This window comes from Triticum urartu, chromosome 2A (assembly GCF_056163025.1).
Source record: "Triticum urartu cultivar PI428250 chromosome 2A, HENAU_Tu73, whole genome shotgun sequence".
Classification (NCBI taxonomy): domain Eukaryota; kingdom Viridiplantae; phylum Streptophyta; class Magnoliopsida; order Poales; family Poaceae; genus Triticum; species Triticum urartu.
In genome coordinates, this window is record NC_141874.1 from 604,748,321 (window position 1) to 604,762,236 (window position 13,916).

General features: G+C 47.6%; 2 protein-coding genes across 2 annotated transcripts; both read right to left on the bottom strand.

Annotated features, from left to right (window-relative positions):
- Positions 1-7,465: 7,465 nt before the first annotated feature.
- Positions 7,466-11,097, bottom strand: LOC125539116 (IAA-amino acid hydrolase ILR1-like 5). Its single transcript, XM_048702482.2, has 5 exons — positions 10,464-11,097; positions 10,059-10,184; positions 9,029-9,343; positions 8,482-8,610; positions 7,466-8,011 (listed from the first exon to the last, which is right to left on the bottom strand). The coding sequence occupies exons 1-5, from the start codon at positions 10,770-10,772 to the stop codon at positions 7,640-7,642; spliced, it is 1,251 nt and encodes a 416-aa protein (XP_048558439.2). The 5' UTR covers positions 10,773-11,097; the 3' UTR covers positions 7,466-7,639.
- Positions 11,098-11,228: 131 nt separating this feature from the next.
- LOC125539117 (AP2-like ethylene-responsive transcription factor SNZ) lies at positions 11,229-13,443 on the bottom strand. Its single transcript, XM_048702483.2, has 2 exons — positions 12,850-13,443; positions 11,229-11,551 (listed from the first exon to the last, which is right to left on the bottom strand). The coding sequence occupies exon 1, from the start codon at positions 13,310-13,312 to the stop codon at positions 12,857-12,859; it is 456 nt and encodes a 151-aa protein (XP_048558440.1). The 5' UTR covers positions 13,313-13,443; the 3' UTR covers positions 11,229-11,551; positions 12,850-12,856.
- Positions 13,444-13,916: the final 473 nt, after the last annotated feature.

A 13,916-nucleotide genomic window follows, 5' to 3' on the forward strand; every position in this document is an offset into this window, starting at 1 on the left:
ATCCCCCTTCTAACCCTGAGCCGAAAGGGCCGCTAGTTCAAATCGGTGGGGGGTACTTTTGTAACACGCCCTACATTTTGGACAAGCGCGTTCCTAAGTCATGCTTCACCCCCTACCATCGCCCCCTTTTCGCCATTCAAAATCCCAGGCCGCCATAACCTCTCCGCTCCAGCCACGAAACCCCACCCTCCTCCATCCGCCATGTCACCGCTACCCAGCCAGAGCCTCTTCCCCGACGACGTCGTCCAGCGCAACAGCTCGACGTCCCTCGTCCACCTCCCCGGATGAGGATCCATCGTCCCGCCGGTTCAGCCGCCCCGTCCTCCACCTCCAAGGGGTTGCTCCGACGATCGCCTCGTCTATCGCGGCTACTCCATCCCCACAGCGCTGCCTTAACCTGCTCCACCGGAACCGCGGCATCCTCACCGACTCCTCGGACGAAGTCGAGGCCTACTCTGCGCCACCAAAGAGGCTGTACACTCATCGCATCGCACCTTCTCCTTAACTCGACCTCCCGGCGTCGACGGTGCTCCATCCCGCAGCCCCATGGAGCGGCTACCTTGAAGCCGGTGCCGCGGGCGACATCTCCACGGCGGCTCTTCCCCAGTGCGATGCCCCTTCGGCGGCGGCGGCCATACCAACCGGATCTGCTGCTACTGCTCCGGCTCTCGCTCGATCGCTCGCTTGCCCAGCTGCTCCTCTCCCCCTCGCTCGTGCTGCTGCTCTGCTCCGATTAAGCCACACTTCAGTCGACTGAATCGACTTTTCGGTCAATCGATTTTCAGGAGTTGGGAGGCTCGCCTGAGTTAAGGAAGAACCACCCGCAGCGAGGACGGGGGCTCGCCGGAGAGGTACCCCACTATCTATCTTAGGGTTCAGGGTGGGGGTGGGGGCCTAGAGGGCTGGCCGAGGCGACGGTGGCAAGTTGTTTCGGGGCGGCGAGGCGGCGCTGGGGCCAGCGGTTCAGCCGGTGGTGGCTGGCAGCTCAGGGGGGTGCAGGTTGAAGATGAACTGCATGCCCTCCCTAAACTACATGTCAAGTGCCTCTTTGCTAGCATTGCGTTCAGTTTCGACAGTAGCATTCAGATTCCACAGTAAATTTCAGTTTCGACAGTTAAGTTTAGAGTCAACAGTTTTTACCTCATCTGTTGTAGTCAGGTGGTTTTTGGTGATGTTAATTTTACATTCATTTTACATCATCTATTGGAGACGCTATTAGAATCCCACTTGAGATTAACGATGTCTGTCTTGTGATGCTTCAGCCTTGACATCTTACGGCTCACCGAAGCTGCTCCAACGACAGAACGATCCATCACAACAGAGCAGTGCCCTGGACGCCGTCTACAGATTCCACAGATCTTCCTCCACACCTCCGACAGCCACCCTGCCTCAACTGCTTCAGCGACCAACCCAATGATGCTGAGGTCGACACGGCTACGGCAAAGAGGTTGTACACTTGTTGCATCACTTATTACTATACATTCACGTCGATCCATTAGGGCTATTTTGGTTCAATGGAAAAACAATGATCCACTGGTTGTTACCATCACTCTAAATTTCTGCATGCTCTCCTTACATAATCTCACCATATTTTTTTCGTATGCATGTCAGATATTGTACACAGTCATGCTGAACATGTAGAGAAAAAGAGAAGAGTTTTGCGCGGCAATACAATGTCATGCAGACATCGCTCCATGGTGGGTTCAATGGCAAACCCTCCCCACCCCTCTCCAGATTGTAATCCAGAGGAAGATATCTGTTCTGAGGCGGATTTGGACGCCGCTGACCACTCCTATTTACCCCCCAAGGTGTTTGCTCTGCTTATGGACTCAATGTGATCTTGGATCACTAAAATGAAAATGTAGAGTCTTGAGCTTGTGCCAATATGTGTCCTTAGCATTTTGAGGGGTCCGCATCTCTAGTCCATGCCATGCCAATCATTGAACTTTCCGAAATGATTATCTTGAAAGAACATTAGTTCAATGAGCTATATGTTGTTAAGAATTACCAAAACCACACAGGGATTAGTTGCACTTTCAACGGAGGACATGGCCTTATGGTAAGGCATCATGGCCTTGAGAAACTTGCGCTTGATCCAATTGTCATCCATACCCTTGCTCCCATGATCTCGGAGTGAGACTACGAGAGTGGTTAATCTCTGGTAAACCTCTCTAGGTTCTTCATCTTCATTCATTGCAAACTCATCGGCTTCATCTTGCACCACTTCAAAGTTGGAGCATTGAATGCTTGTGCTTCCCTTGTAAATGGAAACAACATGTTGCCATGCTTCCTTGGCCATGGTAAAAGGTCGGAGATGTGCAATATCTTCTGGTGAATTGCATCTTGGAGAATGAAGAGAGCGGACTCATTGAATTGATGATCCGCGGCTTCTCTAGGAGTGAAGTTGCTTGGGTCATGCGGGTAGAAACCTTGCTCAATAATTCTCCAAATATTAGTAGAACTATGATTTAAATGGCGTTTAAAGCGATAGACCCAAGAGGCAAAATCCTCATTGTTCACAAACTTAGGAGGAGGACCAACATGATTCAAATGTGTGGAGGGAACCGGTCCTCCATAAGTAGGGGGTGGTTCAACATGGGCAAAGATGTCGTTTACACTTCTACCACTAGTCAAAGGAACTTTATCACTAGTAGCTTCCCCCTTGTCGGAGTTAGCATCCATCACCTTGTTAGCGGGATCGACCACTTCCAACGGTGCGGTGGATAATTTAAGACCATCAAGAAAATCCTTCAACGTGCCTTTGACCTCGGTCGTCATGGAGGTTTTCAATGTGTCCAAAGCCGCATTAAACTCCTCATGAGAGACCGAGGATCCCCCATCGGCCATAGACGGGAGCGGATTCACACCGAAGTGCTCCTTCCCATCGTCTACGGTGTCAACCATACTATTCGGACGGCAAAGTCCTTAATAAAGAGACGAGGCCCTGACACCAAATGAAAGGATCGATATAGTTGACTAGAGGGGGTGAATAGGCAACTAACAATTTTTTGCTTTTCTTTACCAAATTAAACTTTGCATCAAGGTAGGTTGTCTAGATATGCAACTAGGTGAGCAACCTATATGATGCAACAACAACAAGCACACAAGCAAGCAAGGGATACAACACAATATAAGCTTGCACAAGTAAAGGTAAGATATAACCAAGAGTGGAACCGGTGGAGATGAGGGTGTGTTACCGAAGTTCCTTCCCTTAAAGAGGAAGTACGTCTCCGTTGAAGCGGTGTGGAGGCACAATGCTCCCCAAGAAGCCACTAGGGCCACCGTATTCTCCTCACGCCCTCACACAATGCGAGATGTCGTGATTCCACTATTGGTGCCCTTGGAGGCGGCGACCGAACCTTTACAAACAAGGTTGGGGCAATCTCCACAACTTAATCGGAGGCTCCCAACAACACCATGAAGCTTCATCACAATGGAATATGGCTCCGCGGTGACCTCAACCTTCTAGGGTGCTCAAACACCCAAGAGTACAAGATCCGCAAGTTATTAGTGGGGGGTCAAATATTTCTTGGTGAAAGTGTAGATCGGGGCCTTCTCAACCAATCCCTAGAAAATCAACAAGTTTGATTGGCTAGGGAGAGAGATCGGGCGAAAATGGAGCTTTTAGCAACAATGGAGCTTGGGGAGGGAAGAGGTGGTCAACTTGGGGAAGAAGACCCCCTTTATATAGTGGGAGGGGGGAAGATCCAACCATTACCCACTTATTCAGCCCGCGACATGCGGTACTACCGTACAAACACACGGTACTACTGCAAGGGCTTGCGGTACTACCGTGCGCGCGGCAGAGACCAGACGAGGCCCTGTTGCGTATAGCAACAAGCGGTAGAACCGCCGAAGCGGTACTACCGCGCGCCCTTGCGGTACTACCGCAAGGCAGGGTTCAACTTGGCTGGGAAGGCACAGACTAATAAAATTACATTCGTGGCTACTTCTGCTGAGTTTCGGTCTGTGCAAAAATCCGGCACGGTACTACCGCTCGCAAGGAGCGGTACTACCGTACCGCGTAGGGCGTGGAAGTAAAAAATTTACTTCCGCACCTACTTCCGTGTGTGCCAGCTTTCTGGTCTAGAAGCCATGGTACTACCGCCGGCGAGGAGTGGTACTATTGCATGACGCGGTACTACCGCTACCCTGGGCGGTACTACCGTGGACCGCTGCAATACTGTTGCTCCCTTGAGCAGTACTACTGCACACCACAGAACCTATAGCACTTGGAGGCCTTCATCTTCGCAAAGACAAGGGAAAACGACCGGTGCTCCAATGAAGTGAAGGAAAGGTGGTGCAAAGGAACAAATGTGTACATGTTGATTCCACCCTAACCTTTCCGAAGCGGACCCCCTCTTAATAGTATGGCTTTCCTACGACTCAAATCCACCGAAAAGAAATGTAGAGAAACACCGTCTTTGATAGGCTCTGAGGGGTACCGAATCGTCTTGTGCCTAGACATGAGATATCTGAAATGCTCAATGCACATGATTAGTCCGCAAATGCATTGTCATCAATCACCAAAACCACATAGGGAGAAATATGCCCTTACAACTAGCCTCATGGCAGATACTGCCAGGTGTTTTGATGTTGAATAAAGCTGCCCACAGTTTCCCACAAAAAAATAATCACCATGACTTGTATTTTGATCTTTATGATATGAATGATACATGTATTACCATGCAAAAAAACAATCACCACAGAGCTAGTCTTGTTCCGGTAGCGGCAAGGGAAGGGTGGAGCCAAGCGGAGAGCCAAAGTCCTGAATTCGACGGTGAGATCATCAATGGAGCCACGGTCCTAGTAGTGGCTAAGCGGCTTCTGTAACTGCAGAAATACCACATAGCACCAGTAGGTCATTGTAAGGGAGATCGTTCAATAACTAGCTGTTGTGGATTGTCTAGAGTGTCCACACGAGAAACCTAATTCCTAGCCACCTAATGTGGCCGGATCTCAGCGCGCACGCTTGCAGTTCCTTAAAGAGGCCAGGGAAGTTCGTGTGGCACCACCCACCGTCAACCACTTCCCTAAAGCAACTCCAAAGGAATTAAGCCATTACCGAGGAAAAGAAGATGTGGTTGGAGTCCTCAGCCGTACCGCACCCGAGGCCATGATGTTTAAGTACCTCCACCCAAGGTACCCTACCCCAGATCCATAGCCATAAGAAGATCCTAATCTTCAGGGTAAGCCTAATTGACCAAAGCAGAGTGAGGGGCTCCGGCTCAGGCGAAGGAGCAATGGCCTGGTAGAGCGACCAAGAGGAGAACCGGTCGCTCTGTTCAAGGAGTCAGGACAGTTGGTCCGGCTCCAGGTTAGGGGTCTATAGAGCCATACATTCTAAAAGCTCTTCCCAGGAGGCTTGGTCAGGGGGCACAAAATACCGATGGAAGGTAGGGCTCCCAAGATCGGTAATGGCAACCTCAATGAAATATAGAGCACGACACTAATGGAGAATAACTCCAGGAACGAAGCCACGAAGGGGTGGTTACCCGCCCAACACTCGAGCCAAAATAGGGTCAAAGAACCCGACCCCACTGAGATCGAGGAACCAATAGGAAGGACAGGGAGAAGTTGGATTATGGATTGCCATAATTGGAACCTTCCCGAGCGTTGGTAAAACGTAAGAGGTTGACGCCTGAGATATTTCACCCGGACAATATCCAACCATAATCCACCTTCGTTATTAGCAGTGTGCCACAACCATTTGGTTAGGAGTGTGATGTTCATGCGCTTGGACGACAACATGATTCCAAGACCACCACGGTCCTTAGGCTTGCAAATATCAGTCCAACGGAACTTCGCAATCACACGATGAAGGGTTTCGTAGAGACTATAAAAGCTCATGATAAACATGAGAAGACTCGATAAGGACGTGTTAATCAACACTGTCCAAGACGCCTTGGAGAGCCATCGGCCTTGCCAAGACTCAACCCTATGTTGGATCTCGACCACGACTGGTCTGCCACAGATAGTCTCGAGTCACTAATAGGAATCCCCAAATATGAGGTGGGCAAAGTCCCAAGTCTGCAATTGAGGTGGTCGGCGATGCTTTGTCGCTCGTCCTCCGGAATAATCGAAGAACATCACTTCACTCTTGGAGAAGTTGATGGTCAGTCCCGACATCTGATGGAAGCAGAAAGGAGAAACTTGAGGTTCACAATATCCCACTTCGAGCCTTCGACAATGTAATCGTGTCGTCAACATATTGCAGAAGGGAGACCCCACCTCCCATTCACTATGTGGGGAGCCACACCCCGGATGTGGCCGGCCTCCTTGGCTGCATCCAGCATGGCGACGAGGGTGTCGACCACCATGTTGAAGAGGAATGGGAAGAAGGGATCCCCTGCCGAACCCCACAAAATGTGGGGAAAACGGACCCACTTCACCAAGGGCTCCTTTGATAAAGGAATTTTATAGAATTTCTGGTGCATTGAAATCCTTAGAGTTTTTTCTATGTTGGTCCTTTGGTTCATAGGATTTGAATCTCATAGGAAGTTTTCCTATGTAATCTTTTGTACTACATTTCATAGAAAATCTAACATCCACTCCAGCCTCCTTTTATAATTCTTTTGTTTTTCTTGTGGCATCAAACACTCATTGCTAATCTTGTAGAATTCAAGTGGGCATGCCACTTCAACCCTATATTTTTCCTATTTCTATGTTTTCAGAATAGTACGAATCAAAGAGGCTCTTAATATTAACAGTGGTGCGCCCACTAGAAGCTAGTTGCATGACCTTGGTAACCCAGCGGTCAAAAGAGGCTGGAGAGGAAAACTTTTGAAAGACAACCACTGACAACTTGTCACTTGAATTAGTGACGGACGGCAATGCCCATCACTAGAGGGGGTTTCCGATCATAAGGGCATGAACAATGGTAGCATCACTATAGCGCTGCTCCATGATCCATGTCAGAACAAAAAAATTAGAGCACTAGTTTTACCCAATGGTGTGGTCCCTCATGCACTCTCTCTCCTCCTATCTTTCCATTTCTCTAAGCCAATGACTGCACTAGTTTCCCACGCTTTTGCTGCTTTCCTCTTCTTTTCTCCTTTTTGGTGAATCACCTTCCTCTTCTGCAAGAGACCAATTCGTTCTGCAAGCATCTATCTTTTCTTCTCTCTCCTGCTGCATCCTACCCTACGTGGATAGCTGGGGCGCCTGTCCACGCTGGAGCATTGGCCATGCCCCTAAGTAGAGGGGTTCCTTGCAGACTGCAGTAGCAGGAGTGGGACGTCGGCACTGCCGTCACCAACACCAATCTAGCAGCCCTATGTCGCTTTTTGACATTAGTAAGTATGCTTAAGTTTTTCGTCTAATTCACCTTATCTACATATAGACAAGGTTTAAATTCCAAATTCCAAATTTGCAATGTTGTTGAAGTGTGTGATGTTGAACCATGATTTTTTTTTTTTGGTTAATATATCTATGCCAGACTGAAGTTCAAATATGTGCACACACATAGGAGAAATTTGGATGAAAAATTATAAAGGCTGCAGTTTGTGGAATCTGACACTGCACGGTTGCTCTGGAGACTCGAAGAAAATAAAAGCCCCTGTAAGACTGTTTTGAAGACTCTCTTCTTATGGAATCTGCTAAGTTGCTCTTACCGCGAATGCACGGTTCCAACTCCATTTCAAGTGGAACACCCAGAGAGATACATTTCTGCAGTAGCAGTATGCAATGCAACTCCAATTGGAAGGACATCCTCGTCCACGAAGAAATGCGGGTTGTGATAACAGTGCACCGAACCAACTTTCTCGTTTCTAATACCGATACCAAATATGATGCCAGGAACTAACTGTTGGTAGAAAGCAAAGTCTTCCCCTGCCATGATCTTATCCCCCGGCTTCACATTGTCTGGGCCAAGCAAACTTCTGCCCACATTCTCGACGTGGCGATGCAGCCTCTCGTCATTCACGACTGCAGGATACATTGGGTAGGAGGGAGCCCCCAGGATCTCTGCAACTCCCTTGCATCTATGTACAGCTGCCTGCCCTTCTACTACCTGGGAAAACCAAGAACATTTATTCAGGGCCCTTCAATTTGCATTATCTTCACGGTAAAAGCTACTCCCTCCGCTCCAAAATGTAAGACTGTTTGATAGTGTCAAAAACAGTCTTACATTTTGGGACGGAGGGAGTATTTAATAGTTTGAAGTTACCATTGGCATGCAAAGAATTAGCCATATGCAAACAGCGTTAACTCCTTAGTGCTTGCCGTACAAAAAGAAAAGAAACATGAATTTTGCTGACCAAGGAAACAGGACCAATAGACCATGCATAAATGTGTAGGTTGTGTAGTTGAAAACTGAAAGCACATCCGACTTTTGAGAGAATGCACCCAAGGTGCTCTCATTGATCTGAAGCTCTTTGCTCAAAGGAAAATAAACTATGAAGGTACCGGTGATTGCAGCATACCAATATTACTATCAGAAATGCTACCTCTTAGTGAATTAAATTGTGCCATAATGCTTACCTCCTTAAGCCTTTTCTCCAGCCGATGAAGTCCTTCAGTAGTGAGGCTCCTCAAAGTGCCTCCGAATTCAACAACTAAAGGTGTGGCATCAGTAGAATTCCCAGCTTTAATATAGGTAACAGAGAGGACCTGAACACAATACATAGACAGATCAAACCGGGCATGTTAATGTTATGGGCTGTATGGCGGAGCAAAATTTGGGGGAACAACATTTAGAAGCATGTGCTGCTGCCTAAAGTAGGTTGGTTGAATGTAGACAGTTATACTAGCCACTCTAAAGAAATTCATTGAGGTGTATAACACTTGACTGATGCTAAAAATATGCATCAAAATAAGTATCACATTTTAGCGAAGATGTTATTTCTCCATATGAGATCATCACTGGAGTAGCATTTCAGGTGCCACTTCAATATGTTCCATTATGCCAAATTTATTGTGAGAAAAAGACCTCCGTTTGTTGGCATGATCAGCTACATTTTCTTTCTATATGACATGCTTGAAGAAAATCAGCTAAGCAAAGTAGTATCGCTATAGGACAAGGTCGTACTTGGCTGTGAAGAGGATCATCTTCTCTCGAGGTGAGCTGTTGCAGGGAGAGGATGGTAAATGCCGCAGCAACAATAGGATCCACATTCAAGTGTGGTGTTTCAGCCTTCCCGGTTTTACCTTCTATTTTCACTACGTAGAAACACACGGCTGCATGTGTTGGCCCTGCGTGAGCAGCTATTGCACCTGTCGGAATCTGACAATTGACGTGCATGGCGAATATAGCTTCAACACCATCAAGAACACCTTCTTTTACCATATGAGACGCACCAGCACCGCCCTCCTCAGCAGGTTGAAAAAGGAGTCTCACAGTTCCCTTCATCATACAAGATAATTACTCCCTCCGTTCGGAAATACTTGTCTTAGAAATGGATAAAATGGATGTATCTATAACTAAAACAAGTCTAGATACAACTATTTCTAGGACAAGTATTTCCGAACGGAGGGAGTACATAATATGTATATGCTTCATTATACAAGACAAATGTTACATTAATCTGTAACTTCTGAAAAAGGTGTTTTCACAGAACTAATTGCTAACCGTGATTAACACAAAATTTCTGATTTAATGGTCACTCTGCTTTTTTTACGGAATGATCATCCCTACTTTGCTGAGTTAAGTTATGATATCTGACTATTAATTACTACCTTGCATTGGCTCACAAAATACGAAGGAAGTGCATTTGGGTTGTATTTCCTTTGGACAAGGAAAAGCAAAATCAGCAAGTGGCATGTGTTAACATGAAATTGAAAACTTACACCAGGGGATTAAGTGTTTTGTCTTACAACCTCGCCAAAACACAACTGAAGTACTAAATTCGGTCAAAGGAAAAGCATTGCGGTTGTATTCTCTCTGGACAAAGTACAAGAGAATTAGTAAATGGCATGTGTTATTGACTTATTGTTAACATGAGACTGAAGAACAGACACCAGGGGGTGTAAAGTGTTCTGTCGAGCGACCTCACCCAAACATATCCGAAGTACTACTAAATTCAGTCAAACTTAGAGCAGAATCATAAGCAAGCACTCACCTTAAGCTGATCCTTGCGCTCATGCAGCAACTTTGCCGCTCCGAGGAGCATCGCTGTGTGCGCATCATGGCCACACGCGTGCATCATGCCATCAACTCTGCTCTTATGCTCCCACTCCACCAGTTCCTGCCATCCCAAGTGCGCACAACCAACAAAATGTCATCCCTCCAGCAAAACAATATCATACCAACCGAGAGCAAGAGACAGTCACAAGATTGAGAGCACACGAATCAAGCAAGCACGATCAGTAGTAGTACAGTACCGAGAAGATACAGTTCTGCCGTTCAGCACCAACCACCGGTCACACACACCGCGCCAGACTACCGGAGTAGCATCGGAGGGGAAGGGCACCCTGCGCCAGACCACAAGTGTAGCATCGGACGGGAAGAGAAGAGGGGAACGGACCTGGATGGGCAGGGCGTCCATGTCGGCGCGGAGGGCGACGATCGGGGGCATGCCCGAGCCGACATCAGCGACGACGCCGGTGCCGGCAACGGCGCGGGCGGTGATCCCTAGCCCCTCGAGCTCCTCGCGGACGAGTGCGCTGGTGCGGCGCTCCTGGAACGCGAGCTCCGGGTGGGCGTGGATGCGCCGCCGCACGCCGATAATCCACTCGCGCTCCCCCTCGGCGCGCCGAAGCAGCTCCTGCGGGTACTCCGCAGACGCGGTGGATAGGAGGAGGACGGCCAAGAGGCAGAGGAGCGGAGCGGCCATGGTCAAGTGAAGGGTGGGCGAAGCTCTCGTTGACGGAGCGAATGCTACAACAAACTAAAATTAAGACGAATGAATCACCCGAGAGCAAGAAAAGGAGCAGCCTGTAGAACGGACAAAGAGACTTTTTTATATTTTTGCGGGAGAACGTTCAAAACCATGTACAGCTGTGAGTGAGCTGAATCACTATACTTCATATCTGGGAGTGAAAAACTGAAAAACACTCACAGCTAATGACAGTACTAATTTAAAACAAAGGTAAAAAAGTACTCTCTCCGTTCCTAAATATAAGTGTTTTAAGAGATTCCGCTATAGACTACATACGGAGCAAAATGAGTGAACTTATACTCTAAAAATCGTCTATATACATCCGAATGTAGTCTCTATAAGTGAAATCTCTAAAAAGACTTATATTTAGGAAGCGAAGGGAGTAAGTAATATGCTGGACATAAGAACATGTTGAGCAAGCACCAGTCTGTCTGTTTATCATTCTGATGTCAAATGACAGAAGGAAACGAAGTACAGGAGGATTTAGCCCGTTTGTTCAGAAACAAAACTACAGAAGGCCCGCAATCCACCGACATCCCACTCTGATCTCAAGTGTCTCAGGTTCTCGCTGTATTCATATATTTATGCTCGACTACTACTGTGTTCATCCTAGCTGCCTCGGTGTGGAATGTTGTTTGCTCTGGCTGTGCAATCTGTATGAAGAACAAGATGACCAAAGGTGCCGCGGCCGGTGCTCATCACTTTGTTCCTATGCTACTCGTGATTCATGAACCCTGCAGTGGAAAATGAGCGAAACAAATTAAACAAGGCGTTGAAGGTTTCATTCAATGGGAAAGAGAAGTTAAACATTATTTGCAGATTAGTATATCTGCAAGCTTATTAATGTGGAAATATCAACCATGGATGGGGCTGTGCAGTCTGATTGTCTGCTGTCAGATATGGTACATGTACGAGACTTTGCAGTATTCATGCTGGAGGAACTTGGATCAAGATAATGATCATGCATCAACAGGATGGTACAGTAGTACCAGTACAGATGGACTCGTCTAATGTACTAGCTTTCACCTTTCAGAAGATCTATGTAACATAGCATGCTACAGCCTATACGTAGTGCATTAGTTGCTAGCACAAATGAATTCCTACAGAAATAGGCTGATAACTAAGTTCTTTTTTTAACCTTAAAAGAAACTCTAAAGAAACTTCAAGATCTTCCCCATCCTAAGAGGACTTCTTACATAAGCCATTTCATTTATTTATTTTTTGCACAAACTGATGCATTTGATATTGTTCCGTGCTAATTGACAAATCATGTCTCAACTGACAAGCAGAAACTGAGACACTTAACAAGCCCTTTCTTTTTTTTGCAACATTTCTCTGTCGTAGTACTTTTTCTACTAAACTTTGGACAAAGTGATAGCAACTTATTAATGTTGCGAATTTGCAATGCTGCAATTCCCAGATTCAGCGTTCAACCTCCTATATTCCAATGTGGTTGACTATGCATAGTTATCAACAAGAAGCAATACACAGAATAAAGTTTTACATTCCTAGTCACCATCATAGTGGCAAAGAAGTCAGGCATTTTTCACTGCTATCAACTTATCCAGCGCACACATCCAACCCGACATTCCCTACTTTCCTTCACATTTTATCAAGTCATCATGCTAGAGAGATAAACAATATGGCCAGTACCCTACAAACGGGATAAGAGAATTCATAATGCTACCTTTTTTTTCTTCTGAACTAAGGTAACTAGGAAATAAAACATCAAGTACAAAAATCAGTAATAAAACCCAGTGTAGACTACTAGAGTAATTTCAGTATCTTAGTCGTCCATGTTTGATTGCGTCATAATTTTATAAAGAGAAAATTTGGTTTACTGGGGACAACATCAGCGGGCACAACAGTAACGCAATCATTCTGTCACCATGCTCATTCGGCCATTCCCCTCTCATCGACACAGCCCAAGCACGCAATTATTCGCATGGTTTCTGCATCCATGGCTAATCCAAAGTAGCCTAGTGGTAAATCAATTAAATTTCCATCACCACGTAAAAGCACCAGGAATCACCTTCATCCTACGCATGGAACTGCAGCAAGAGATCCATGGCAGCACCCCGCCGCCGTTGCACGTCCAGCACCGGCTCGGCGGTGGCCTCCGGCGCCACGCAAGCGCCACTCGAACGGGGCCCGAGGGGCCACGAAGGCGGGACGGGCCGTTTCCGGCGCTTGTTCCCCTGCAGGGCGCACTCCCGGAGCCCGTCCTCCACCTCCCCGATCATCGGCTCCCCCGCCTCGCAGCCATCCGCCATGGGCTGATCGTTGTCGGACGGCACGGCGGCGGGCGCGTCGAGGCGGGAGAGGAAGCTGCCGATGGCGGCGTGAGCGTCGCGGAGGGTGGCGGCCGCAGCGGCTGCGGCCGAGGAGGATGATGGCGCGGAGAGCGCGGCCGCGGCCTCGGCGGCCAGGCGGATGGCGGCGGCCAGGTCGGTCAGCGGCGGTGCCTGTCGCGGCGGCGGGAGATCGAGCTCCATGGCTGGCCCAGCGAGGTGTGGCGAGCCGTGACGGCGGCGGCGGCCCGGCCGATGCGAACAGACGGAGGAAAGAATCGTCGCGCTGGCCAGGTTTGGCGTTGTAGCGGCGGGGATAAAACTTCCAGAAGGGTCGACATAATAATCGGTTACGTGGTGCTTACGTGTACACAAATATAGTAACAAATGAAACGTGTGCTGGGCTTGTAGCAAATCGAAACGTTCCTTCTTGTCAGTTAAAAACTTGATTTTTTTTAGACACAAGCGCTCATATCATTTTGAGATTTACGAAGTCACCGTAGGCGCCTCGTCGTCGACGGGAACGTCTCCTCTCACTGAAAGCGCATTGCCGAAAATCCTGAAATAAATCCAGAAATAATGCGAGCACCAGGATTTGAACCCTGGTGGGTTGGGAATACCACTGTCCACCTAACCATCTCAACCACAGGTTGGTATGAGTTGTCAACAACATATCTGGGTCTTTTTTTAACGGTTTTGCTATTTTTCAGCTGAGTGATTTTCAATTGGCTGTCATTCAAATTCTTATCATTCAAATTCTTGGCCGTCCGATCGCGCGATGTGATTCACGCTAAGATTTGTGGTTTTG